The 27571-nt window shown below is 38.7% G+C and overlaps 2 protein-coding genes across 5 annotated transcripts; one reads left to right on the top strand and one right to left on the bottom strand.

Moving 5' to 3' along the window:
* The first annotated feature begins 1055 nt into the window (after window positions 1-1055).
* Window positions 1056-8228, top strand: LOC127426344 (prothymosin alpha-like). 3 transcript variants are annotated; one of them, XM_051673099.1, is made up of 5 exons: window positions 1056-1223; window positions 3273-3365; window positions 3722-3785; window positions 4001-4080; window positions 7380-8228. In XM_051673099.1, exons 1-5 carry the CDS (start codon window positions 1173-1175, stop codon window positions 7449-7451), a joined length of 360 nt encoding a protein of 119 aa, XP_051529059.1. In that variant the 5' UTR covers window positions 1056-1172; the 3' UTR covers window positions 7452-8228. The 3 variants fall into 3 exon arrangements, with proteins under 3 accessions (XP_051529059.1, XP_051529058.1, XP_051529057.1); XM_051673098.1 differs by having other exon boundaries at window positions 3998-4080; XM_051673097.1 differs by having other exon boundaries at window positions 3995-4080.
* LOC127426343 (proton-associated sugar transporter A-like) lies at window positions 7958-27571 on the bottom strand. 2 transcript variants are annotated; one of them, XM_051673096.1, is made up of 10 exons: window positions 27389-27571; window positions 26313-26765; window positions 26036-26128; window positions 23104-23328; window positions 22003-22886; window positions 18789-18942; window positions 14799-14975; window positions 13145-13350; window positions 12786-13011; window positions 7958-9002 (listed from the first exon to the last, which is right to left on the bottom strand). In XM_051673096.1, exons 2-10 carry the CDS (start codon window positions 26734-26736, stop codon window positions 8974-8976), a joined length of 2418 nt encoding a protein of 805 aa, XP_051529056.1. In that variant the 5' UTR covers window positions 26737-26765; window positions 27389-27571; the 3' UTR covers window positions 7958-8973. The 2 variants fall into 2 exon arrangements, with proteins under 2 accessions (XP_051529056.1, XP_051529055.1); XM_051673095.1 differs by lacking the exon at window positions 7958-9002 and having other exon boundaries at window positions 9785-13011.

Below are 27571 nucleotides of genomic sequence, written 5' to 3'. Positions count from 1 at the left end.
CAAGATCCTCCAAGTCAGCAATGACCTTCGTCAGCATTGCCGACACATTCAGCAATTCTCGAAGAATTTCTTTCACCTCTCCGGCCAAATCAACTCCCTGGCTCGTGGCCTCCAGAGGGGCATCAGCTTGAGCACGTAAGTGCCTGAGGATTTTGAATTCTTTGACATATTGTCTTCCTAGAAAAGTTATGGATCAGGGTGTATCGAATCGCACTGGTTTATGACACAAAAAGAATCAAAACTAGCATAGTGCACAGAGCTCGCTGTTCACACGTCCGAACCTCGCATGGCGTCACATGACTCCACGCTGGCTTCAAAATTAAAATTTTTTATATTTTCCACCAGATGGTGCCACATTTCTCATGTTTAGCCTATGGAGCAAATACATGTTTTTTTCTTATTTCCTGTTTGCTGTATTATAGAGCACTGCAGGCCAGTTGAATAAATGATGCAGTTCTAATTGTGTGGGTGTGCTGGTATGGATGCCAGAGTGTGTTTTGTATGTGTGTATTGAGAAATGTGTGTGTGTGTGTGTGTGTGTGTGTGTGTGTGTGTGTGTGTGTGTGTGTGTGTGTGTGTGTGTGTGTGTGTAAAAAACAACAGTGGCATTATGTAAACAAACTGAGATTTAAAGGTTTAAGATCCTGAAAATTAATGAATATTTGGTAGTTGTGATCAGGACTGATGTTGGTAAAAATAATCTAAGTCAGTGAAAGTGGAAAATACTATTAATATATAATATTATTATGGCAGTTTTTTGAGGATTCAAGACAAAGTATGGCGGTTAAGAATTTAGATTGAGGTCACCAGAATCGCTTGGATTAATCGTGACCTCCTCAACACATCTCATAAAATCATTTTTAAACGACCGGGTAAAAGATCAACTCAAATATTCCACCAATAGCAAAGGAAGAGCGCATTACAAGTGGGACGGACCAAGGGGCGGGACTTCAGTTGACAATTGACAGTGCCTTCACCAATCAGCTCTAAGGAAGGATTGACGTTGTTATGCACCTGTCCAATCAGGTGTCGGTAAGGTTGCCGCTACGCTCAACGCGCCTTTCAGTTCTCACTCTTCTCCCGACGTCCGACCATCTGCTACCTCATCACACCTCTCTCCGCGCATTCACCACACTTCGGACAATTTTCTTTACAATATTGCTTAAACCACCATGGCTGATACCGCAGTTGATACGACCACCGCTCCCGAGATCACCGCAAAGGTATGTTTGTCTGAAAATTATATATATTCGAAGAAATTCCGTATTGTCTGGCGATATTAGTAAAAAAAAAAAAAAATCCTGTCAGCATCATTTAGTCGCGGGTAAATTAACTATTAAAGTGAACCGCGACTAAATGTAAAAAAAATAAATTAAAAAAATACTTTAAATTTGACATATATTTCCAACATTGTTCAGCAAAGGGTCTCGGGGGGGAGTGAAAACGAGAACCATCTGCCGCTTCTTTTTTCTTGCGTTCATTTTTTCTTTCTTACGTTTCTTTTGTGTGTGTGTGTGTGTGTGTGTGTGTGTGTGTGTAAATCAAGGCTCTTGATCTTCGCCGCTCAAATAGGCGGGAATAAAGTGCTCGCCCCGCCCCCTCCTCCCCGTCTCTCTGAGGGGCGTGCTCGCGCGTTCTTTCTCCTTTTGTTTCCATCTCGGCTCGTGAGTGCGCATGCGCATGCACGATTCCTCCAGGGAAAATAAAGATGCAACGGGCAAGGATGGGCGATACCACTTATTTTCTTTTTGGTCCGATACCAAAGTACTTTTAGGCCAATATACCGATACCTCTATTAAATTGAATTTTTACTAATTCTTAGGATACAATGGGTAACTTTATCATTACTTAAATTTATTATATATATATATTTATGGGCCTAAACAGAAAATTATTAGGCTGCTTTGTTTACCCTTTAAAATTTAGTTAGTTTAAGCCACATATAAAACCTCAAAATTAACCATAGATATTATTATATGGTACTATTACTAAAACCAAGTAACCAAATTTGGTACAACAGTAATGTTGTAGTAAAACCATGGTTAATTGTATCAAAATCTTGGTTACTGACAAAAAAAACATGGTTACTACAGTCGTGGTTACTAGTCATGGTTAATACAATATTACTACATTAAATCCATGGTAAATGTTCATAAGGGTATCATTTATTAACGAGGATTAAAGATCATTATCAATGTTTTAATAACTCTGAATTTAAATAAACCTGTACAAATAGTCAAACAAGCCCATTATTATACATGTCACGTCTAGTTTTGTCATTACTTAGTGTGAATAACTCCAGATGCTCAGATGCTGTTTTTCTGTCATTACCTCAGGAAAGCACTGCTCCCTCTTTGATCGAGTGCTATGACTGAGTGCTGTCTAGTGTGTTTTAACATTTCTGCGCGTCAAGATGAGCGGAAGAAAAAATTGTTCCGGTGCCATGCAACAGTTTGCTCATATAATTATTTTTTTCCACTTCGAAGCTTATGAGATGCATTAATATTCATGTAATCTAAATTATAAGATCACTTTTAAAATAATAATTAAAAAACAAAAGCATCAGAATCTATATTTTTATGTGAGGATCGATATTCTTGATACCACATCAGTATCGGAAGTATCGGTACTTTAGTATAGATCCATACATCCCTAGCAAGGAGGCACGAAACAACCTTAAGCGACCTCGATATGCCCGAACAGCCGATTTAATTCATGAACGAGTGAACATGAATTGACGGGACCAGTGGGGTATATAATTGTATATCACTATTTAAATAAGGTAAAATCTGTAATAAATGTAACACAATTTTTACGATTTGTTGAATCTAAAAGTTTACAAATGTATAGACTACTTTTTTTTTACATGGGGGGGGGGGGGGGTGTGTATGTATATATATATATATATATATATATATATATATATATATATATATATATATATATATATATATATGTACACACACACACACTGTATGTCTGTGTGTACAAAGCCAACCTGACCACAATGGTTAGTTTTCACAGGGCTACATCAGCCCCTGGTTTGCCTTTTAATGTATTTTAATAGGCCATGAGCCAGCTGGTGTGTGTGGTCTGTGGTTCATCTGTGAAGGTGGGTGGGGAAGAAACTCAGAGAAACAACTTTTCCCCTTTACTAACATGAGAAAGCTCCAATAGTGGAGCTATCAGCGTGTAATGAGCCCACACGGCATTGTTTATGTTAAGTCAAAAAGGATGTGTCTATTAACAGAGAAACTTTTGCTTCTTTGCAGGAACTGAAAGAAATGAAAGAGGTAGTTGAAGAGAAAGAGGAGGCTGCGAAGGAAAACGGCAGTGAAGAAGCACCTGCCAATGGAAATGGAACAGTAAGCTTGAAATATTTCTCAACAGGCCTTGTGGCTTTTGTCCCCGAGTACCAGCTCGTCGCGCAGGTGTTGGAGGGCCTCCTCCCCCTCATTCAGTGCGCTGCTCTTTGTTTAGGGTTCGAGAGCTGATACAGATGCAACTTACTTGAAGACATTTATCACAAGCAGCACGTGGCCCCAAAAGTGAAATTTACAGAACTGTTCCTCCAGTCAACTTTGGAAATGTTCTTAAGGAAGCTTAGTCATAACTTAAGAACAAAATTGACTTGCATTGTTAATAAATCCCCAACTCATCTAGTGAAATAACAGCCTTGGTATTAGTAAATTGTTTCACTTATTGTGTTTGTTCTCTTTAGACTAATGGTGATTCACATAAAGAAGAAACCAAGGATGACGAAGAGGGTGGTGAGGATAAAGAGGGTGAGTCTTTCTCATTGTTACATAATTTTCTTGTAAAGAAACTTTCAGACCGATGCACTTTCATGAGAAACCAATAAAAAAGGTTTCTGTTTCATGTATGCACTGTGGTCCATGAGAAACGATATCTCGTTTAACTGTATGCATCTGCATATGGTTATATGACAATAAAGCTCAAACTAATAAAGAACATTTCTGATTTTCTTTGGCAGCAGGAGAGGAGGAGGAGGAGGAGGAGGATAATGGTGCTGAAGAAGAGGCAAATGAACATCCTGTGAAACGTCCAGCAGAAGAGGAGGTGGGTTACTGTTCCAGGTTTACATTCTGGAAGAATTTATCAATCTTTACATAAATAGTAAAATTAAGACAAAACTGTTATCCTCAAGCAGATTCGTAAACTGAAATAAAACAAGGCGAAGTAACTGAAACCTCAACAAAACTTAAAGAATGTTTGGAAAACTAACTGGAATAAATTATTATTTTTATATATATATATATATATATATATATATATATAAAACAGTTATTGTCATAAAGGGTTCTCACGGCCCAGGAAATCCTGGAAATATCAGGGAATTTTATAATGCCAATTTCCAGGCCAGAAGTCATAGGAATTGGTTAAATCCTAAGAAGTTGTGGAAAAGTTGTGCAAATTTCAATAGTAAATATACATTTTCATAGTTAAGCACTGCTCTAAAATATTCAATTGGCCAAAAATTGTTCATCGGGAGTTAAACATTATTTTTATTTTTTTATACTTATCCAGTAGGGCTTTGTCAATACAATCAAATGTTGATATATCGCAATGCTTTTTCTCATGATATTGTATCGATACTTTAGATCCATATATCGATATTTGTGCTATCGAACTATTCGTGTATTCATATCATGTAATATACAGCAAAGTTGGCGCACTGTTACTTCTAAATCAATTTAATGAGCTCACAATGAGTCAAAAAGGTGATGTTTCGAGCTACATGCTCTTCATCAGACATCAGAATGTAACTGAAATATACCCAAATGAATTGAAAATGGAATTGATTCACTATCTAATCAAATTATGATATTGTGATGTATCGCAGTATATAGAATCTTAACGTGTATTGCAATACGTATCGTATTGTGAGGTGCCAGGCGATATATACCGAGCCCTATTATCCAGTTATGCAAACAACTGGAAAAGGGAATTTATAAATTAGTTGGTAAAAGGAAATCCTGAATATAGGCGCAGTCACATTTACCTTCACACGGCGACATTCTGTGGGCGAAATACAGTAATTTCAATGGTAACCCGTGTGGCCGTGAATTTCACGCAATGGATTTTCGGGGGCAAATAATTTTCTAGGGCTGCAACTAACGATTATTTTGATAATCGATTAATCTTCGATTAATCGGATAAAAAAATGAAATTTTATTAAAATATGATTTTTCAAAAAACTGATATGATAAAGTGTGGAAGGATTTGGTTTGATTTACATGACTGAATTCACAATTCTACTCTCTCAAAACTTTGAACAAAGCCTGAATCATGAAAAGTTAAATTGATTATTATTATTACTTTCAGGACATAATAATAATTTTATATATATTTAGCTCCTTTACTTGTAAAACTGAACAAAAAATGCTCATCATTAAATAGTAAAATCATCTATAGGGCACGGAGTGGGACAAAAAATCAGCCCAGCAGAGGGCAATAGTTTCACGAAAATAGAAATATTAATAATTCTGCCCAATTGAACAATACATAATTATTTTAGATCCACATGCTTGAACACAGTCACTGATTGCAAACATTTAAGTATTTTAATATTATAGTTTTAAAATAGTATTTTCATTGATTACATGTTTCTAAACCATTCTTTTCAAATTGTGTATGCTTATTCAGTAAAATGTTTGCCATAGTATACATTTACAAGTGGAATCAGACATTACATTTGGCGCTATCAGGAGGACTTTCAAATATCAGGACCCTTATAATTATTATACATTATATTCAGCATTACATAGTTTAATATAGTACAGTCACCTGTAAACCCCATGCAAATTCACTCTCGCTCTGAAAAGACTCATCCCGGTGCTCACTGTATTACATAAGTAGGAGAAAATGCTTTAAAAACCGGTACACCTTGACTGCTGAGACTTCAGTCTGATATCCATGAAAGCTGCACAATTGATTGCATTGAAACTGAAATCGTGGTATGATGTTGGACAGTTTAATCAAAACGATTGCGCTCCCTTTCTCCATTGCGATTGGTTTGATGCTTACTGCAAATATCCAACTAATCGATAATGAAATTTGTTTTCGATGATTTCCATTATCGATAATTATCAGTTTTATCGATTAGTTGTTTCAGCCCTTAATTTTCCCTTGCGAATTTCACGTGGACTTCAAGTTTGGTGAACTTTGACAGGTGAATTTGCAACATTGACCAATAGGAAGGTGCTTGGATTGGCAGTGACCTCAGTGTGAGTGGGGCTTCGTACACAGCTACACTGAATATACACAATGGATAAGGATATCATTTTAGCGGCTGGTTTTACTCTCACAGGGTATAAAGTGCAGCATTAACAAGAGGCTGATTGGTAATTCGTTTTTTCCACACATGCTTAACGTCCGCCTGCGTAATTTCGCCATGCAAAGGTAAATGTGACCACATGTTAAAGCATGTAATACAGATTGATTCGATGATTGAAAAATGGGAATGTAGTCATGCAAAATCCATTTTAGATGTAAATAATTCTGGAAATGTTCTGTTGAACCCTTAACTGATTTATTACTAAAACAGAACTTAAATATATAAAAATTAATTAGAAATTTGCATGAAATAAATAAAACTGAAACTCGCAATCCTTTGGTGAAACAAACTAGAGGTAGAACGTTATATCGGTTTTACCAATTATTCGGTGCCGATAGTTGCTTTTTGAAAAAGATTTTTGCCAATAGTTGCCGATATTTTATTTTTTTATTATTCCTCCATGTTCATTTAATAATTGTTTTTTTTTTTTTTTTTAATTTAAGTGAGGTCATGCAAAGACAAATGTGACTTTGACAAAGGGAAACATTCCTCATTACCACATACATCATGTCTCCAATATATTATGAATAATAATAATAATTATTTATTTGTTAAATATTAAAAATAGAGCATTGTAACAGAGCCATGTCTCTATCATTTCAAAATAAGAGTCCCCAGTGTGTATTTCAGGCTTGTTTAGTGTTAAAAGTGCCATGTTATGTACCCAAGCTTCTTTTTTATTTCTGATTATTATTGGTTGAAAAACAAACTACATCTGGGATTTTATTCATTTTGTACTCTGACCTCAATGTCTGTGCTGACTACAAAGTGTTGTAACATTCTATAAATCAATTTTAAAAACTATCGGCCGATTAATCGGTTATTGGCCTTTTCCACCACCTTAGATATCAGTATCGGCAAAATCCACCTACCGGTCGACCTCTGAAACAAACTAAATAAGATTAATTTGAATGAAAGTAGTTTTAAAAATATAATCGAATTTGAAAAAGCGAAACCTTGACACAAACACAAGCATTTCCAGCATCTTTCCCTTGTCTGATCTTTGCTCTGTTTCATTTAGGAGGCAGTCGAAACAAAGAAACAGAAGACAGAGGAGAACGGCGACTCCACAGAGGCTGAAGTCAAAGCTTAAGAGTTCTCGCTGCCCTTCAGTAGCTCGGTCTGACCTTGTAGAGTTTGTGCTTTTCTGTATATTTCCGACATTATTCTGCCGCTACAAGACCTTTTTATTGCACTAAGGGCCCATAACATCATGACCCGTCCCCTTTTGTAAGACCTTATTTATTGGTGTAGGACCAAACGTTTTAGGACCCTGTATTAGAAGAAACGTTAAAAAGTTTTATTTTAAGCACATGTCTCAACAAGCACACATTCTACTCTGTTATTTGACCAGCTGATGTAAACACAAGCAACTGAAAGTCTAAGGTTCTGTCATTTTCAAGGGTGACATTTCTTATCCAGTAAAGACCAAAGATACGTTTTAAGCAGGGGCTAATAGACAACGTTTAACCTGATTGTGCTGCTAGAATTGAATCCCTCGCTTTGGCAGATCAGTTAACAGAACAGATGGCTCATACGAATGAGAGGGTTTCCTTTTTCCTTTTCTGGCCTCTGACATGTTAATTAACCCCTTTTTAAATAAGTTTGGTCTTTTGTTCCATATGCATTTAAAAGGATTGCATTGTTCTATCCTTATGTACAGTTTGGGGTTTTTTGTTTTATCATTGTGTTTAATATGGGAAGTGCAGAATGATAGCAATCTATAATAGAACTGTATGCTGGTACTGGTGTTCTTACAGTCCTTAAAGCAAATCCATATTTTTTTTTAATGTTTTTTGGTTGCTTTATGACCACTGCTTTGTATAGTTTGGTTCAGGATTATAAATAAAACCAGTCTTGTCTTTTTAAATGAGTACCAAGCGTTTGTTTTTACACGTTCCATTGTGGGTTGCAAAACATTTGTGGAGCTCCTTTAAACAAGACTAAACATGTGCCGAGTTCGAAAGGTGAAGCCCCTCCACCCCAGTTTCCTTTTAAATACAAAAGTATTTGTAAGGAGTGACCTCAACTGGAGTCTTTCTAGGTTATAAATAAAAGTAGCTTTTCTCAGATAAGGAAGTCCAGCTACATTGCATTTAGAATTGAATTTGGCATCAATATGTGATGTTACTACACCCTCTGGTGGCAAGGTTGCTGTTTGTACCAAATAAGGGTTGGCACCACCAGCCTCACTTTGGTCTTTGTAAAATCAGAACCCACAAAACTGTCCTGTGACAATTATTTAATTCTTAGAGCACTTACCTGTACAACGGCACTTATTTACATTATTTTTCCATATCTGTACATGCTTATGTAGATTAAACAGGAAAATTAATTAGATTCAGTTCCTTATACATTGGAGCTCGCTACCTGGTGAACATGTGTTTTTTAAAAGTTTGATGGTTTGTGCTGCATGTATTGCAAAGCTTAAAACGTCACCCCATAGAGGTATGCAGACATACAAAACAAAAATATGCTTGGCAATACAGGCACACGATTCTGAGAGCGCTCTGGTGGAGAGTCCATTTTTGTTGTCCAGATTTGTTGCTTGTCGCCAAACAATACGTTTTGTCTGTTCTTCCGCACTGGGCGTCTGTTTTCCGTATTGCGGTCACTCACACCCCAGCCTCTACGTCCGCTCTGCCTGATAATGACAAGAACGACATTACAACTATCATGCCAGACCACAGCGAAGCAGGCGTGAGAGCGTGCGTTCCATGACATGGATCAGTAAAGGGGAATCATAAATTTGTGATTTGTTTTTCTTACAGATGTCATTGGAGCGTCCACCAGTGTCAAGCCATGTTACAGTATGGCAAACATGCGAAAGCTAATATTTGTATCAAAGTGTGTGCATGTGCATATTCCCAATGTATTCAAATTATAGGCTCTAATAAGTGTAAAAATAGTGTGTGAAAAACCAAAGAACCAATAGACACGCACACACGTTCTCTGTTTACTGTCGTACAGTTTGAAACAGAGGCCTGAAGTAAGGCATCAATGTGGCTGTACATGCAAACAATCTGACAGCAACAGTTCATTTACATGTTTTATAGGAATACAGCGTACATTTGCTTTGGATATGTGAGAGGGGTTTACTTTTATTAAAAGCAAAGAAATGTAACAATTAGCTGACCAAAAACATTTCCTCGGAGAGCCAGTGTTGGCTTTCTCCTTTACGAGGAAATGACAGTAAAAAAACACATTTCACAAATGTACAAGCAAGATGAAAATTAGTTAAGCATCACACGTACACATACACACTTACACATCGCTGTCTCCTACCAAGCTCGCTGTCATGCAGTCATCACTGCAGCATGCTTACATTAAGGGGTTCAGTCTGAGTGGGATGCATAGTCGTAAAAATGCAGCAGTTTTACCCTCTCACATCTCCAGTAATACGAACGTGTGGCGTAAAATGAGGAAGGTTTATCTGAAGCAAGTGGAAGGAGTCTGCACTGTTTGTGTGTGTGTGTGTGTGTGTGTGTACAGGGTCCAAAATTAACTTTTTGCTACATCTTCCAATGGCTGGGGAATTGAGAAAATTGTTTCAGTTAAAGTCTAAAAGGCAGAGACTACTAGTGAAAAAGTTTCTATTTGGCATTATTTGTTATATGTAAGATGAGTTTAAAAAATGTACATGAATTTTAGATCTCCTATTTGGTGTCCCCCCCCCCCCCCCCCCTTTTTTTTATTAACCTGATGATCAGTGTTATTCTAGCATTATTTGAGAACATTCCAAAGAGCTGTTAACATACTCAATGTCACAAATGTGCATACATTATTGAAATAGAAAGTGTTTCGTTAAAATGTTTAAAACCATAACATTTTTATTTATTTTTTGATTTACAGGTTTAAATAAATAAAAAAATTCCAGATTTTCAACATGGTTTCAGTCTTTCAGACCCTACTCTATGTATAATTTTTTTTGTCCTTTTGACAAAGGATTTACTAGCTGTTTCTCCGTTGCATATTTGTGGCAAAAAGTGCAGATCATTGTGTCATTTACCAGTAAGACTGCGACAACAAAAACGTCATGATTTTGTTAAAATGTTCGTTTTGGTAAAATATGTTTTTTATGTGGAGATTTGGAGTTATGACAATAAAAGAAAAGCCCTTCTTATAAACGTCTAATGGTAAATGTTCCACTTTGGTAAAAGTCGTTTATCTGAATCTCATTGAGCACGTTTACATGCACGATCTTACACCGATTATTCTTAATAAGCCAAATACATGTATGGTCATGTAAACGGTTTAAATGACTTTCCTTTATCGTAAGGTCTAACGGTTAGAGCAAAAACTGATTGGCACATGTAGATTTATGCCCATTCTCCCCGATTTCATTTAGCATGTAAACACCTTTACCGCCGTTCTTACCGGCTTATCGTATGTGCACACATGACTGTTTGTGCTTTGACGTCAAAGCACAGCATAACCTGATGATTTCCCGATGTGTTGTCGAAGAAATTTTATATAAGCTGATTTTAGATAGTATGCGTAAATCAGCTTATTTAAAAATCCGACAACACAAGAAAACCATTTTTACATGAGATTTGAAATAATCAGGTTATTCTCTCCTTTTTTATGTCAAAACACGAACTGTCATGCGCACATTTGTACGCATTGGAAAAGGCAGTAAGAACTATGGTAAAGGGGTTTACATATCATGCTAAATCAGGGCAATGAGCCGATCAATTAATACTTAAACTGTTTATGACCTTACACTGAATAAGGAACGTGTTTAAGGTATTTACATGACTACACTTTGAGCATGTTTACATGCACAGCCTTACACTGATTATACTTAATAGGCCAACAACGTATCAGGTCATGTCATTTCCTTTATCGGGGTGAGGTCATAAACAGTTTAAGAGAACAATTGGCATGCATAGATTTTTGCCAAGTACCACAATTTTGTTGTTGCATGTAAACACCTTTATTGCCATTCTTTCCTGCTTATCCAATGCGTTTAAGTGTTGTGTGCATAACTGTTTGCGCTTTGACATCAAAAGCACAGCATAACCTGATGATTTCCCGATGGGTTGTTGAAGAAATTTTAAATAAGCTGATTTGAGTTATCAGCATAAATCAGCTTATTCAAAAAATCAGACAACGCAAGAAAACGGTGTTTGCATGAGACTTGAAATCATCTGATAATTCTCTCCATTTGACGTCAAAACGTAAACAGTAATGCGCACAACACTTGCACGCATTGGATAAGCTGATAAGAACGGTGGTAAAGAGGTTTACATGCAATGTAAAATCAGGGTGGTGGGATTTTTTTTTCAAAAAACTATAACTACCGATCAGTTTTTACTTAGTTTATGACCTTACCCTGAATAAGGAACGTGTTTAAAGAGCACCTATTATGGTTTTTCAAATATTACATTTCATGTAGTGTGTTATATAGCTGTTTGTGAATGTAAAAAAGTCTGCAAAGTTTCAAAAATCAAAGTGCACGACAAATGGAGTTACTGACTCCCAAAAGAAAGAACCGATTCTGAACACTTGAAACGAGTCGTTAGTAGATCCAGACTTACTTCCTGCACTAGCCTACGTAATTTGGTAACAAAAAACCCGCCTCTGGTCTTCACTGGCTGCTCGTGAACAGCTTTGACCCGCCCTCAAACACTACACTAAGCGGTAGACCAATCACAACAAACTGGGACATCTGACCAATCAGAGCAGAGTAGGCTCTCTGAAAGGAGGAGTTTAGAATGAATCCTTTTGAACGGATCATTGAACGAGTCGTTTTTGACACTGGGGGAAAAAGGTAATGCTGCAATTTAAATTATGAGCAAATGAAAGTGTTTTTTGACCTTGGATGCATGTAAATCTATTGTATGAGACCTTTGAAACAAAATTAGACATGTTTAAAAACCATAATATGTGCTCTTTAAGGCATTTACATGACCACACTTTGAGCACGTTTACACATGTATGACCTTACACCGATTATACTTAATAGGCCGACAACATATCAGGTCATGTCATTTCCTTTATCATAAGGTCATAAACCATTTAAGAAGAAACGATCGGCACGTGTAGATATTTGCCAAGTACAAAAGCATTTTTGCTGTCAAAAGCAGAGAATTCTTGAAAATCTCATGTAAATGCTGGTTTCTTGCGTTGTCGTTAAAAAAAGGCAGATTTTTGATAGTTACCACAGTATTGCTGTGCCTGTAAACATGCTCGTTGTCGGTTTATTAAGCATAATCGATGTAAGATCATGCATGTATTTGGTTTGAAACTATCGTTCATACCTCCCAATAAAACCATGCGTTATGTTGCAATTCGTAAAAAAAATGGGCCACATCCCATTTTTTTTAGTGCGAATTTTGGACCCTTTCTATACGTGTGTACAGTGTGAGAAAACAGATCTAGATGTGCACCAGTAGTGGCTGGGTCTCCCTTTGGGAAGGCTCACCCTCGGGTGGTGGCAGCTGGTACTCCACGCAAAGTGAGGAGTACAGGCAACCCACAAATGACATCAGACTTGAAAAGTACATCACGCCCTGGGCCCCACCCACCAGCGATGTCAGTGGGCCCATCGCCACAGAAACCAGGATCTGTGCCAGGAAGTACTGGCAGCTAAGCAGAGAGATGTCCACCCCCATACCACGCCTGGTCCCGTCCTCTGATGAGCCACAGAACTGCAGAGAAACACACAGCAAAGGCAAGATCTTCAGTGGATGACAATTTACATTTTGGCCTGCTTTTCAAACAAAGTGAGAGTATGGCTTCAGAAGACATGATGACAGAATTTTCATTTTGCTTTCCTCTCACCTGAGGGCTCTGGTAGTATTCACAGAGCAGCGAGTAAGGCAGCGTGCAGAGAGAAGAGAAGAGAACTCCATAGGTGACACAAAGCGACAGCACCACATATAGGTTGGTGGAGAGCGTGGCAAGTCCTGTGCCCAATCCAAAGGCCAAGTACGCAAAAAAATACAGAGAACGCAAAGAGAACCGCTCCTCCAGTTTCTCAAGAATGGCTGTGAGAGGGAAAAAGATTAAAGTAATTCCAATATAGAATAAGCAAAATCGGGTTATCACCGTTTTAGCATGTGACTGACATTTTGTTTAAAATGCAATTTTTATCATGGTCAAAAATTGAAATTTTCAGTTCGAACTAAATGCCGAAACGTACCCAAAATGTGTCAGACCACAATTAATTACATAACGCAAGTATGCGTTGCATTCTCAATGCTGCCACAAGGGATGCTCTAGCAGACATTCAAGTCAACTACTGTCATGCCCTGCGTTCCAAACGGGATAAATACACCTCCGAAGGGCACTTAGAAGGGGGAACGATCGTGACCGTCATGTTGAAGGGTTGTTCCAAACCGAAGGGATCAAAACGGGCGTTTCCGTGGGGTTCAACTGATGGACACTTTGCTGCCAAGCGGACGGGAACCGGAGAATACATCACAATTCTGGAGGTTTGCCAAGTGTAATTTAGTGTAAATTAACCAGCTGCAACTGCAATCTGGGTCTATAAACGAAAAAACATGTGACATCCCTTCATCTCCATGGTCTATTAAAGCTTTTAATTATTATAATGAATTTTTTACAATTATTTTCAACACCTGGCTTTTTCTTTGAAATTGGCTAATGCTTGTGATTTACTGTAAATTATCTGGATCTATTCTATAGCAGTTTAAATAAAATAATTATACACAGTGGAATTTTATTTATTTAATAAACGCCCTGTACAATTTTTTTTTGGTTTATTTTTTTTATTAAAATAGATAAACATAACTTATTCAATGTGAAGCTTAAATTTCTTCATAAAATCATAAAGATTTAAATAATTCCTTTTCTGTTTGCATTTTGAAAGCAGTTAGTGAGGCAAAATCATGTGTAAATATTTCTGATGTGGTGCAGGTGATGTTTAATAGCATCAGCATTTGTGTGACGCCAGCGGCTCCTTTGGCTTGGATAGATGACGCTGAAGTGCATTCCGAATGACTGATATTTTTGAGCCCTCAACCCTCCGAAGCTCTCACTCTGAAGGGCAAACCCTCCGAAGGGATTAGAGCATAGGGATGAGCCCTTCAGAATGGAATGCACCGATGGTGTTTGAATTGAATACCATATTTCACAAACTTCTGAAGGTAACTCTATCGCCCCCTTGAGTACTGAGGTTTTTTTACCACGACAGTAACATAAGACGCACATTAAGCATGTTCAACAGGAACGTGCGTTGAAAATGTGTTGGCCAAGCGCTTGTATCGGTTTACGCGTACCTGCATAAAGTAACTTTCCGGCCTTAAAAGTGTGTTTTGCTTTCATTTAGCTAGCTAAATCAATTCAATGGACTGAAATGTCTTGTTTGATTGGAACTTGACCTCTGAACCCTGGGAATGCATGCATTGATGACCCCTGATTTTAAGTCTTTGTGCATGTTGAGATCATACAGTATTGGTCACACATTACTAACCTGAATAAAAAGCAGCACTGAATGCATAGATGCACATCCCCCAGCAGCCCATACTGACGCCAGCATTGTAGAGCTGGTACGCCTCAGAATCATGGGGGGCTTTTGGGTCTCCCCCAAACACCACCTCCCCCATAAAGTCAGTGTAGAAGAGCAGCATCCCTTCAAATGATAACCAGCCTGGAGGAAATGTGAAACAGATTTTAACAGGTTACAGCAGCTGAATTGTGCCAAAACTGAGAAAAATTAGGACTGTTGATTTAACATGTTAATTCAGTGCAATTAATTATATAAAAAAATAACGCGTTAAAAAAATATATGCAATTAATCATGTCCCCGGACCATAATAAGGAAGATTCCTGAGCAATTCAAGCTTGAAGTACCATCTGTTTTCTCCAGAAGACAGTAACGGAACTTCAGCTATATAGGAAATGCGCAGCTTATACAGAGAACAAACCAACCCTTCAGCAGACAGCACAACACGAGAATGCGTTCAAAACAGGTTTATGGAGCGCAAATCTGAATTTAGGGATCTCAAGACATATTTTTCTAAGTACTAAACTACGTTTAACATGACACAGCAACCTAGAAATGGTATGAATATACCAAAGTGAGATGCTCCAAAAGCATCAGTCTGAAGCAGGTTTAAACTGACGCATCCTTAGACAAGCCCTCATCATAAATCTCGGACTGACTGACAAATTCAATTGCAAAGTGGATTGCTGTTAACTGTAGGCCAATGATTGGCTCATGTTCAATAATATGCAAATAAACAATACATTGGATTCTAAAGCCACTTTTTGTATTGTCTTATCAATGCTTAACTCCTCTGCCACAAAAATCTAATGCATTATAATTATCTAAATATATATTTTTTTATAATATATATATATATACACTATATTGCCAAAAGTATTCGCTCACCCATCCAAATAATTGAATTCAAGTGTTCCAATCACTTCCATGGCCACAGGTGTATAAAATGAAGTACCTAGGCATGCAGACTGCTTCTACAAACATTTGTGAAAAAATGGGCCGCTCTCAGGAGCTCAGTGAATTCCAGCGTAGTACTGTGATAGGATGCCACCTGTGCAACAAGTCCAGTCGTGAAATTTCCTCGCTACTAAATATTCCACAGTCAACTGTCAGTGGTATTATAACAAAGTGGAAGCAATTGGGAATGACAGCAACTCAGCCACGAAGTGGTAGGCCACGTAAAATGACAGAGCGGGGTCGGCGGATGCTGAGGCGCATAGTGCGCAGAGGTCGCCAACTTTCTGCAGAGTCAATCGCTACAGACCTCCAAAGTTCATGTGGCCTTAAGATTAGCTCAAGAACAGTGCGTAGAGAGCTTCATGGAATGGGTTTCCATGGCCGAGCAGCTGCATCCAAGCCATACATCACCAAGTGCAATGCAAAGCGTCGGATGCAGTGGTGTAAAGCATGCCGCCACTGGACTCTAGAGCAGTGGAGACGCGTTCTCTGGAGTGACAAATCACGCTTCTCCATCTGGCAATCTGATGGACGAGTATGGGTTTGGCAGTTGCCAGGAGAACGGTACTTGTCTGACTGCATTGTGCCAACTGTGAAGTTTGGTGGAGGGGGGATTATGGTGTGGGGTTGTTTTTCAGGAGCTGGGCTTGGCCCCTTAGTTCCAGTGAAAGGAACTCTGAATGCTTCAGCATACCAAGAGATTTTGGACAATTCCATGCTCCCAACTTTGTGGGAACAGTTTGGGGATGGCCCCTTCCTGTTCCAACATGACTGCGCACCAGTGCACAAAGCAAGGTCCATAAAGACATGGATGAGTGAGTTTGGTGTGGAAGAACTTGACTGGCCTGCACATAGTCCTGACCTCAACCCGATAGAGCACCTTTGGGATGAATTAGAGCGAAGACTGAGAGCCAGGCCTTCTCGTCCTACATCAGTGTCTGACCTCACAAATGTGCTTCTGGAAGAATGGTCAAAAATTCCCATAAACACACTCCTAAACCTTGTGGAAAGCCTTCCCAGAAGAGTTGAAGCTGTTATAGCTGCAAAGGGTGGGCCGACGTCATATTAAACCCTATGGATTAAGAATGGGATGTCACTTAAGTTCATATGCATCTAAAGGCAGATGAGCGAATACTTTTGGCAATGTAGTGTGTATATATATATATATATATATATATATATATGTATATCTATATACACTGATAAGCCAAAACATTCTGACCACCTGCCTAATATGCTGTTGGTCCTCCGGGTGCCCGCTGAGGCATGGACTCTACAAGACCCCTGAAAGTGTCCTGTGGTATCTGGCACCAAGACATTAGCAGCAGATCCTTCAAGTCCTCTAAGTTGCAAGGTGAAGCCTCTTTGCCCTCGCGCATCAATAAGCCTTGGGCGCCCAACACCCTTTTGCCGGATTGTGGTTTGTCCCACCTCGGACCAGTGTCGGTACCACTGCTGACCGGGAGCACCCCACAAGCCTTGTCATTTCAGAGATGCTCTGACCCAGTCATCTGGCCATAACTATTCTCCTGCCCATTTCTCCTGCATTTAACACGTTGACTACAAGAACTGATTGTTTGCTCACCATCTAATCTACCCAGACCTTGACATGTGGCCTTGTTAGGAGATGATCAACATTATTCACTTTACCTATGAGTGGTCATAATGTTTTGGCTCATCTGTGTATACACACCGATCAGCCACAACACTAAAACCACCAGCCTAATATCATGTAGGTCCCCCTCGTGCCGCCAAAACAACACCAACCTCAGAATAGCATTCTGAGATGATATTCTTCTCACCACAATTGTACAGAGTGGTTATCTGAGTTACCGTAGACTTTGTCAGTTTGAACCAGTCTGGCCATTCTCTGTTGACCTCCCTCATCAACAAGACATTTCCATCCACAGAACTGCCACTCACTGGATGTTTTTTTGTTTTTGGCATCATTCTGTGTAAATTCTAGAGACTGTTGTGCCTGACAATCCCAGGAGATCAGCAGTTACAGAAATACTCAAACCAGCCCGTCTGGCACCAACAATCATCCATCCGATTATCTAATCAGCAAATAGTGTGGCAGCAGTGCAGTGCATAAAATCATGCATATACGGGTCAGGAGCTTCAGTTAATGTTCACATCAACCATCAGAATGGGGGAAAAATGTGATCTCAGTGATTTGGACCGTGACATGATTGTTGGTGCCAAATGGGCTGGTATGAGTATTTCTGTAACTGCTGATCTCATTTGCATGTGAAAATGATCAGTGGCGAATTTGCCATGAACTCTCGATTTCTGAAAGGGTTGTTCCAGATGAAGTCAGAGGTGGGATTACCTCCATTGAAATTTCCCACTTCCAACCTGAAAGCCACAACGAAAATCAATATATTATTAGGCGTTAATGACATCAAATTACACTTCTCACTGAGGTTGGTGTTGATCAATCTACACCGACTTCACAAATCGAATAAACGACTAGGCTATTTTCAAGTAGGAGGTAGGAAAATTCAGAGTTCCAAGTTGTCTGGAAGACACCATAAGTGTGATTCTATGTTGTTGCCAAGGTTTTCTGGATGGTTGTTTATTGACCAAAATCAAAAAAGTCCACCCCCAAGTCTCTATGACATTCTGTTCCCTTCATTTTACCCTGATCCCTGTTTCAAGTTTATGGGATTTGTCGCCCATTTTATCATCCACCAGACAAAAATCTTAAATCCAATCAAGATTTCCAAAAGTCTGAAAAGTAATAGCACACCTCTCTTTTACAGCAAGCACCTTTAATAGCAATACTTATGGTCAGTTGGACAAGTAGCATTAATATGTAGCATTGGTGGTATGCAGTTAACACAATCAGTTATTTTACAAACAAAACTAACCCTTTAAATCAGACCCTCTTTCTATCTTATGTGAACATTTACTCATTGTTAAAACACAAGGAAATTCACATGATCGTCAGACATTTTGTATGTAGCAGAGGCTAATGAAATTCAAAACCTATATTACCCAGGAAATGGTTGGTGCACAAACTTCGTAAACACGGAGGCATCCTGCAGATGGCGGTACAGAGAAGCTTCATTGACATTTGATTGTCTACAGTTTCACTGTTGCCACTGAGATCACTGTCATAGCGCATTCCATTCAGCAATATATTTGCCACCTTGAAAAAAAGAGAGAAAAAAAAACATGCTCAAGTTCCAAGAGTCTGTTAAAAACGCACTACAGTACTTAAAGGGACAGTTCATCCAAAATGTAAATTCGCTCAGCATTTACTCAGCCTCATGTTGTTCCAAACCCTTATGACTTTCTTTCTTCCATGGAACACAAAAGGAGATGTTAAGCAGAATGTTAGCCTCAGTCACCATTCACTTTCATTGTATGGAATAAATATGCAATAAAAGTGAATGTTTACTGAGAATAAAAACATTCTGCCAAACATGTCCTTTTGTGTTTCACTGAAGAAATCAAGTCATCTGGGTTTGGAACATCAGGGATATTTTAAAATGTGGTGGCGTAGTGGACTAAAGCACTGAACTGGTAAGTGGAAGGTTGTTGGTTCAATACCCACAGCCACCACCGTTGTGTCCTTGAGCAAGGCACTTAACTCCAGGTTGCTCCAGGGGGATTGTCCCTGTAATAAGGGCACTGTAAGTTGCTTTGGATAAAAAGCATCTGCCAAATGCATAAATGTAAAATGTAATAATGATGTATTAAATAATGATTTAAAAAAAAAAATTGTTAACTATTTTTTGTGCTTGTACAGTAGTGTACTGTATATCTATCAGCTAAAGATCATCTATTTGCAACTATACTCCTTGACAATCGAGCGCAACCGTGTCCAACCACTTTTTCAGCCGTCTGTGTTCCGGAAGTATTTTCCCCATTGGTTTCTTCCATCGACTTTTAATAAAATCCTTCATAAAGTGTTGTGAGCCATGAACCAAACCAACCAGCTCCGAGGTGAATCACAACATCACAAACTTTGTTTTGAGGCAAAAAACTATTTGAAAATCAGACATAAAGACAAAGGCTGTGTACTTACCATCTTTTATAAGGGCACAAACTACAATCCCATGAAGCATTGCGAATGATGTCTTGGAATAAAAAACGATGGGAATATATAAAACTACTGATTTTTGGTCGTTGATTATATGACAATATATTTTAAGTTTATTGCTAAATATTCTGATATGTACAAATAGATAAGTAGTTTAAGGGCGAAGGGAGACTGACCCGACGTCATTCACAGTGCGTCGTGGGAACGCGCGGTCACACCGAGGCACATTTCGCGGGTTTCGTTGGCCATGGTTCTCTGATCGGTGGATCTTTCTCTGCTGTACCATGGGTAATGTAGTTGTTTACCATGAATTTCACTATCAAACACGATATTTAAACAATAAAGTTGAGAAAACGCAGACGGATGGCTTCAACGGAAGAATATACTATCGATGAACAACCTCGTAGCTCACAGTAGGTGTCTTTAAAATTTTATACGTTTTCGTTGAAAATCAATTCGTCTATGGGATAAATGAATGGGATTTTTACTTCCAGAACCAGACTGTTGCACTCTATTAACCTTGACAATAAACCTCCTTAACAAGTTGACAATTAACCTTAAGCACATTTAAATACGTGAAATAAATTAAATTAAATTCACTTAAATTAAAAACTGTTCTCTCTTCCAGGAAAAGGGACCAAAAATATTGATGACTCATCTTGCACTCATGGGCAAATGTTTGTCCAATCAAATGCTCTCTAGAGTGAGACTGTCCCCTCCCCCTAATATAGCACAACAGTCTAGTTCATCGCAACATCATTTTTCATTCAGTTACATCATTCGCAATTCTTCATGGAATTCTAGTTCATTCCCTCTTTAAAGATGTTAAGTATGCTGTCTTGTACCTTGATCTTTTTGCCTGATTTTAACAAAATATTTTTTGCTTCAAATTAAAGTTTGTAATGTTGTGATTCACCTCGGAGGTGTTTGATTTGGCTCATGGCTTACAACCCCTTTATGAAGGCTTTTATAAAATCCATATGGACAACTAGAGGTCGACCGATATGGGTTGTGGGTTGTTTTTTTGATGACAATGCCGATATCCAGAAAGCAGTGTGGCTGACAGGCCGATATATCACACAATTTAATGTATTAATAAATTACATATACATAAATTGTCTAAAAAATTTTTTACTTTTATTTAGCATTAAATTTACTCAAACTTTCACATAAAAGTTTAACTTTGTAAAATAATAATAATCATTAAAAAAAATTTTAAAAACTAAGATTTTGTGTGTTTTAGATGTTAGATAGCAGTTTCTCCTGGTTTCTGTTTAGTCTTCCCATTTGAGTAATTGTTTGCACATAAAGAAATTGTAATATATTAGAAAGAAGGAAATAACAATATAGTAGACCAGCGGACGTATGTGCGCATTAGCAATCCCATTTTCTCACAAAAAGGCAGAGTCAAACTAATTGCACAAACAATGCACAGTGAATATGCCATTTACTTGTAGCGCACGTGAAGCACTTTTACTTTAAAGTTGCTCTGTCGCTCTCGTGCAGATCCATCGAGCGCAGCAATCTCCAGACCGCTTCCAGTTTACTCAACCTGGAGTGTCACGGACTGACCGTCATGCAACATCCGTGAGTCAGAGAGAGACAGTTTTGATCCAGACGATCATAAAACGTGCTTAAGAGGAATATATTTGCGTGCTCCACACAGAGAACAGATTTGCAAATGTTTTGTGAGGTTTGTGAATTAAATTTGTTTAAACGAGGTATCCGCATATTTGCAGACAATATATGATAGAAGTTTGATATGATAGATAGAAGCCTTTTTATCATTAGACAAGACAGTTAACAGTTACAGGGAACTGTTGAGAAGAGAGAGAATGAAACAAAAGTATTTTAAACATCATGAGCTCATGCATTTCTATCTCAGATGTATGTATCGTTTAATGAGACAACGGTCTACTATTGTTGTAACACTATGGCACGTAACAACAAAACAAACTGTGATTGCTTGTTTACATATCTCAGACGCCTCCTTCACCTGCAAGCAGGTGAGCTTAAGAGTGCAAGTTGCGGCTTAAGAAATGAATCGGCCAAACGGGAAAATTTATCGGTTGATGCCGATGATTTAAAAATACCAAATATCGGCCAATTGATCTGCCTCTGTGATATATCGGTTGACCACTACACATAACCCTACAGACTCACCTGTTGACTGAAGGTGACAGTGCGTCTCCGACCGTTCTCCAAGCCACTGCTTGGGGCAATTAGCGGGTCTTCCATTAAGGCCAGACTCTGGGGGCGCTTCAGTATCCCTGAGGTGTCTTGCTGCGACCCCGAGGCAGCCTGCTGACCCTCATTAAGCTGGCGTGGAGGTTCAATGGCTTGCTTTTGCTCATTAGCTTGCAACTCTTCAGTTGGTAACAGCTCTCCATTATGCTGTGAGAATTTGTTTTGCTGTACAGCCTCAAGCGATTCAATTGGTTGATGCCCTTGAGGAGGGGGTATGTCCCCTGGCGGCAGAGGTAGGGCTATCGCCTCTGGCTCTAGTTGCTGAGGAGTCTGCTGTCCAGTGTAGCATTCAATCAACACTCTGTCTATGTAGGAGGTACCTAAGGAGGAAGCAAACTCGTTGATGCCCGTGAGCGAGTTGTCGCGACTGATAAAGGTGCCGTATTTGGGCGTCAAAGGACTCAGAGGCGTGATGGGACTGGTAAGGCCTGCATAGAGTCGTGCATTGGCGCTGTTCGATCGACCCAATGGATCTTGGTAATGGCAGTTGGAGAACTGGCTGCTGTATAGCGCTTTCTCATCATCTTCGTCATCTTGGTCTGCAGCTGCTCCAGGTGGAGGAGGTGGGGAGGGCGGTAGCGGAAGATTGGGGCTCTTGAGGTTTCGGTTGCTTCTCGATTGAGGCTGGGACTGGGGCAAAGGTCGCTCAGGTATACTTGTGAGAGTCATGGCTGTGGCGGTGGCGAGAGTGATGCTGGTGAACAGATATATGACCCGGAGCTGGCCACCCATTGACTTTCCAAACTCAGTTTGGTCCCAGTTGATGCCACCCACAATGTAGCCAAAACCACCTCCAAGACCTGAGTTAAATTAAAGAAGGAACAGGAATTTGGTTAGACATATATGGAATTCTAAGTAGTAAAGTCTTGTTGAAACATTTTCACACTCTCACAATTTTGTTTTATTGAATAAGTCCTTGACATAGCTAGCACCATGTTCTTCCATATGAGCTGCAAGAACACGTGATAACAGCTTTTAATGAGTAATTAACAGTAAATCTCAAAGTTATATTCTAACCTGCTAGAAGAGCATGTATATTAAGTCCTCGGTCTTGGTCCTCTGGGCTACACACATCCATCATGTACGCATGACTGGGGTTATCAGCGGAGTCCGCACTGAAGTCCATCAGAACCACTCCGCATATTGTCAGCACGATGCCCCACCTGTGATCGACAGAGGTGTCTGCCACTGCTGATCCAATGTCCCTTCCATTCAGTACTAGCGTTAGGCCCAGCAGAGCCCCTAGAGAACACCACATGTAGTGGTAAAATATTTAGGACCGTGCTTTCAATTGCAAGTCAGGATGCAAGTGTACTAAGTGATGCAGATAACTGATTACAAGATAAACAAGTCAAACTTATAGGATTATTCCAGGTTCAATACAAGTTAAACTCAATCGACCGCATTTTGTAGCAAAAAATAATATCGACTCATCCCTTGTTTGTTTTTAAAAACATACTGTTTCAAAATTATTATTATTATTATAAACATTATACGTGTTAATACAATTTTAGTGTCATAAAATAGCTTAATAAGCTTATCTGTGTAAAGTTCCATTAATTCCATTATTACGGTTTTGGTGTCATTGCAACCTAATTGTTTGTGATAATCAACATTATGCCACAAATGATGTGATTTTAACCCAAAACATTCCTTTAAAACTATAAGTGAAATGTCAAACAGCAGTGTGTTACCAAGAATTAGAGGTCTGCAATGCGACCCGAGTCTGACGAGGCCCGAAAAACCGTTGTGTTTTGGGCGAGGTTTGGGTCTGTTTTTCCAAGTATAACTTCAGCTCCGGGTTGGGTTTGGGTTTGCAATTAATGAAAAAATAAATAGGCCTATATAACTGATTTCTTAAAGCTGAAGTGTGTAATTTCTGCGCAACCGAACGGCATTGCAAAAATAAACGTATTCCCCGTCTGCTATTGATCAAACAAACAAATAGTCCTGCCCCCAACTCACGCCACTGGTTGAGTCAATATTATTGTGATGGTAGGGATGTCAAAAGTAACGGAACTTCCGTAATTAGGCAATCCAAAAATACAAAAAATATGTAAAGATATCAGTGTTTTGCAGTACTAGTAGTACCGAGCACCAACTCAATTCAGTCCCTGGGCGATGTCTAACTGACACAAGACTGTTTTCAAATGCTTACATGCTTAATTGAGCGCATGCTCTGTTACACCTTTTACACTGAAATAAACAGTTAATCAAATTAAAATTGTGATATGTCCTAGTGTGTTTTTCATACACTAAAAATACCATATTATATGAGCATGTACGCTGTGCTTGTTGTAGTAGATGACAGAAGAGAATGACATTCACTGTGAAGTGTGCAGCACATGCAGACTATATATTTATATAATGAGATTGCAGCATTTTGCGCTTTAATAATCACACTGGGCCATATAACCAATGTCTTATCCAGAGGTGTGAAATTACCGTCAAAAACACAGAAACAGAAAAACCTTCACGTCAAAATAAAACCTTGATTCAAAATAAAAGCTTGACGCATAAAATTGCAGAAATCGCAACAGAAATATATTACTACTTTATATAATAATGTAATATTTACTGTAGTAATATTAATATTATATTTAAGGAATATCTCTCAATGTTACATTTTACATTATGCTTCATTTCATTAAAAAGTGCAATGGTATGTTGAAAGGTAATAGTTCTATTTTCATTTGATTGAATGTTTATTTATTCACTTGATTAGACACCATTTTGATGATGAAATTGAATTAAACTTTAAAGCATAAAATGGAAAACACAGAATTGTGGGTTGAAAAAAATACTGATTATATAGGATCATACTTTTGCTATTGTGACAACACTATGTGTCGGTATGGACAGGTCACTCAAAATACACAGAGGAATTTTTATAGTGCCACAGAGACAGTGTTTACAGTTTTCGAGAAAATTTACCTACAAATGGCCAGGGTTGATAAGGTTACTTTTGAAATGTATTCCACTACAGATTACAGAATACATGCTGTAAAATGTAATTTGTAACGTATTCTGTTTAATTACTCAAGGTCAGTAACGTATTCTAAATACTTTGGATTACTTCTTCAGCACTGGTAGATTTTTTCACTTGTTTTGACTATAAAAACTCTGCCAGTACAGTAAGACAAAATACACATGTTAAAAATACATTCTCTGAAAAACCGAAATATCTTATGCAGTGTTGTTTCTAAAACAAGATCAATCAAACTGATCTTGTTTTAAGGATTTTTAGATATTTTTACAGGAAAACAATACAAAAATTATTATCAAGAATATGATTTTTGCCCTAATATCAAAGATCTTACTAGAAAAAAGAAATTACGATGCAACGTGAATTTTCTTATAAAATAAGATCGTGCCTGGTAACTTGTGCATGTAAAATGATTAGAAATAGCATTTTAGCTTAGCATAAAGCTAATTATTTACACAAGGTTTATTTCTATTTCTTCTGCTCCAAACTTACTTCAAACTTACTTCTCTGTCTGCTCGTATGAATGTAACGCATCATAAGAAAGTGTTTCACCGCTGTTCAAATGCACTTTGGATCGCATCATTTATATGTATAAATGTTTTCCATCTGAAAGGACTAAATATTAAATGAAACAAATGACAATAAAATGCAAAGTAATCTCTTCAGTAATCAAAATAAATTTTGAATGTAACTGTATTCTAATGATCAATTATTTAAATTGTAACTGTAATGGAATACAGTTACTTATATTTTGTATTTTAAATACGTAATCCTGTTACATGTATTCCGTTACTCCCCAACCCTGCAAATGGCTTACTTATGGCTGTCTCTGCATATTAAGCTGGGATAAGTGAAAGTATTTTAACATTGAAAAAGTTACACACATCCGCTTAAAGGCCCGTGCAGACCTTTACCAAGCATACAAATGCAATTTGTGAGGCTTGCGATATCTGAACTGCTTACCTATCGCCAAAGCAAAGATAAACGGTCTCCTGCGGCCAAAGCGAGAGGTACATCTGTCACTCCACGCCCCAAGGATTGGTTGTAGTAGGAATCCTAAGAACATTTAATAGAGATTTGTGTTTCAGATCATTTCAGATAATTCAGATTAATTATGTTTTTTTTCCCCTTTTAAATCTAACTTGCTAAAAACTGGCTTGGTTTACAGGTTTGGAATAACATGAGGGTGAGTAAATAAATGCAGAATTTTCATTTTTCATGGTAGTTAATCGGCATTTACCTAAAATGGGACTGATGAACCATACAAGACTGTAGAACTGGTCGGGCAGCCCCATTTGCAGAAGCACAGGTGTGACATACGCCGTTTCCATTGCGTAACTGAACTCGATACCAAACAAAATGCACCCGTTGAACAGAAGCTCAGGGAAAGTGCGTCTTGGAGGCAGCTCGCTCAGATCCAGCTGTTCCAGAGGACACGGAGTGTTCGGCGGTGGAGGTGGAGATGGTCTGATCAGTTTCCGTCGCTTTGGGTGCCTTTGAAAGTTGTTTGCTCTGTGACTGAGGTGCTGTGTGGTGGACGTTGGGAAACTGGACGTCTTGGACAGAGTCGGCCTCCAAGTGGCATCCTGGGTGGTCCCGAAATTCCCCCCTACAGGACTGGACAACAGGGGGTCGCTCGGCGTGCCCATTCCGGGAGACGACATAGCGCTCTTCCCACAAGTTCCTACTCACACTGACAAATCCAGAGGGGATAGAGTGTTGATGAAAATTTCATTAGACAAGGAAAAGCAGTCTATAACTCCTGTACATTGTCAGCACCACAAAGCACGCTTAGGTCATGGTGACATTGAGATAGGACAGCAAAAACAAGAGAATTATGTAACGAAATGGTGCCAGGCATCAAAACAGGGGGCTTCAAAACCAATTACGCACAAAGTAACACAGAAAAACGTGATGGAGCGCCATTGCTTCAAGGAGGACAGTAGCATGACACTTCCTCGTGCACACGACACTGCAACCAAGCTCCACTGTCAAGATGCGCATTGCACATGTGGTCTCACCATTGCTGAGAAAGCAAAAGGCACAAGTGAAGCCTCTTTCAAAACACACTTCTAAAGAATGCACTACGTTTCTGATGATCTCTATAGCTCTCTATTATACGTGCATGAACAGAAGATCCTTGATTCACAGTAACGTTTAATTATTAATGAAAAGGAGGATGCTTGGAGAGGAAAACATGTCTATATTTTCTGTTTGAACACACAATATGCGGTTTAAATCAACGGCACAACTAAAACAACCTATTCCACTCATTTGTTCTTTGTGAAGCGCGTGCAATAGAAACAAAAACGTTACCTTTATCGGGGAGGTTTTTCATATGTTGCTGCACACGCTCGAGCCTGTTTGAAAACACCGGACTGAACGGTACATGATGTTGACGCGCCTGTTTATGGATCCATCTTTATTCGCCCTTTTTGGCGCAGTCATTTCTCAGCTTTTATCTTGCTCCTCCGGTCTTCCCCTCGTCTCGCGTCCCTC

The sequence above is a fragment of the Myxocyprinus asiaticus genome, chromosome 35 (assembly GCF_019703515.2).
Source record: "Myxocyprinus asiaticus isolate MX2 ecotype Aquarium Trade chromosome 35, UBuf_Myxa_2, whole genome shotgun sequence".
NCBI lineage: Eukaryota > Metazoa > Chordata > Actinopteri > Cypriniformes > Catostomidae > Myxocyprinus > Myxocyprinus asiaticus.
The sequence above is the reverse complement of the archived record's forward strand: the minus strand, read 5'-3'. Positions and strand labels throughout refer to the sequence as shown.

Coding starts and splice junctions, on each gene's coding strand:
- LOC127426343 (XM_051673095.1), bottom strand. CDS start 26,736: ATGTCGTCTCCCGGAATGGGCACGCCGAGCGACCCCCTGTTGTCCAGT. Junction 26,129..26,312: donor GTTCATCAGTCCCATTTTAG/GTAAATGCCGAT, acceptor AAATGTTCTTAG/GATTCCTACTACAACCAATC. Junction 22,887..23,103: donor TATACATGCTCTTCTAGCAG/GTTAGAATATAA, acceptor AATTTAACTCAG/GTCTTGGAGGTGGTTTTGGC.
- LOC127426344 (XM_051673097.1), top strand. CDS start 1,173: ATGGCTGATACCGCAGTTGATACGACCACCGCTCCCGAGATCACCGCA. Junction 3,366..3,721: donor CTGCCAATGGAAATGGAACA/GTAAGCTTGAAA, acceptor TGTTCTCTTTAG/ACTAATGGTGATTCACATAA. Junction 4,081..7,379: donor AACGTCCAGCAGAAGAGGAG/GTGGGTTACTGT, acceptor TGTTTCATTTAG/GAGGCAGTCGAAACAAAGAA.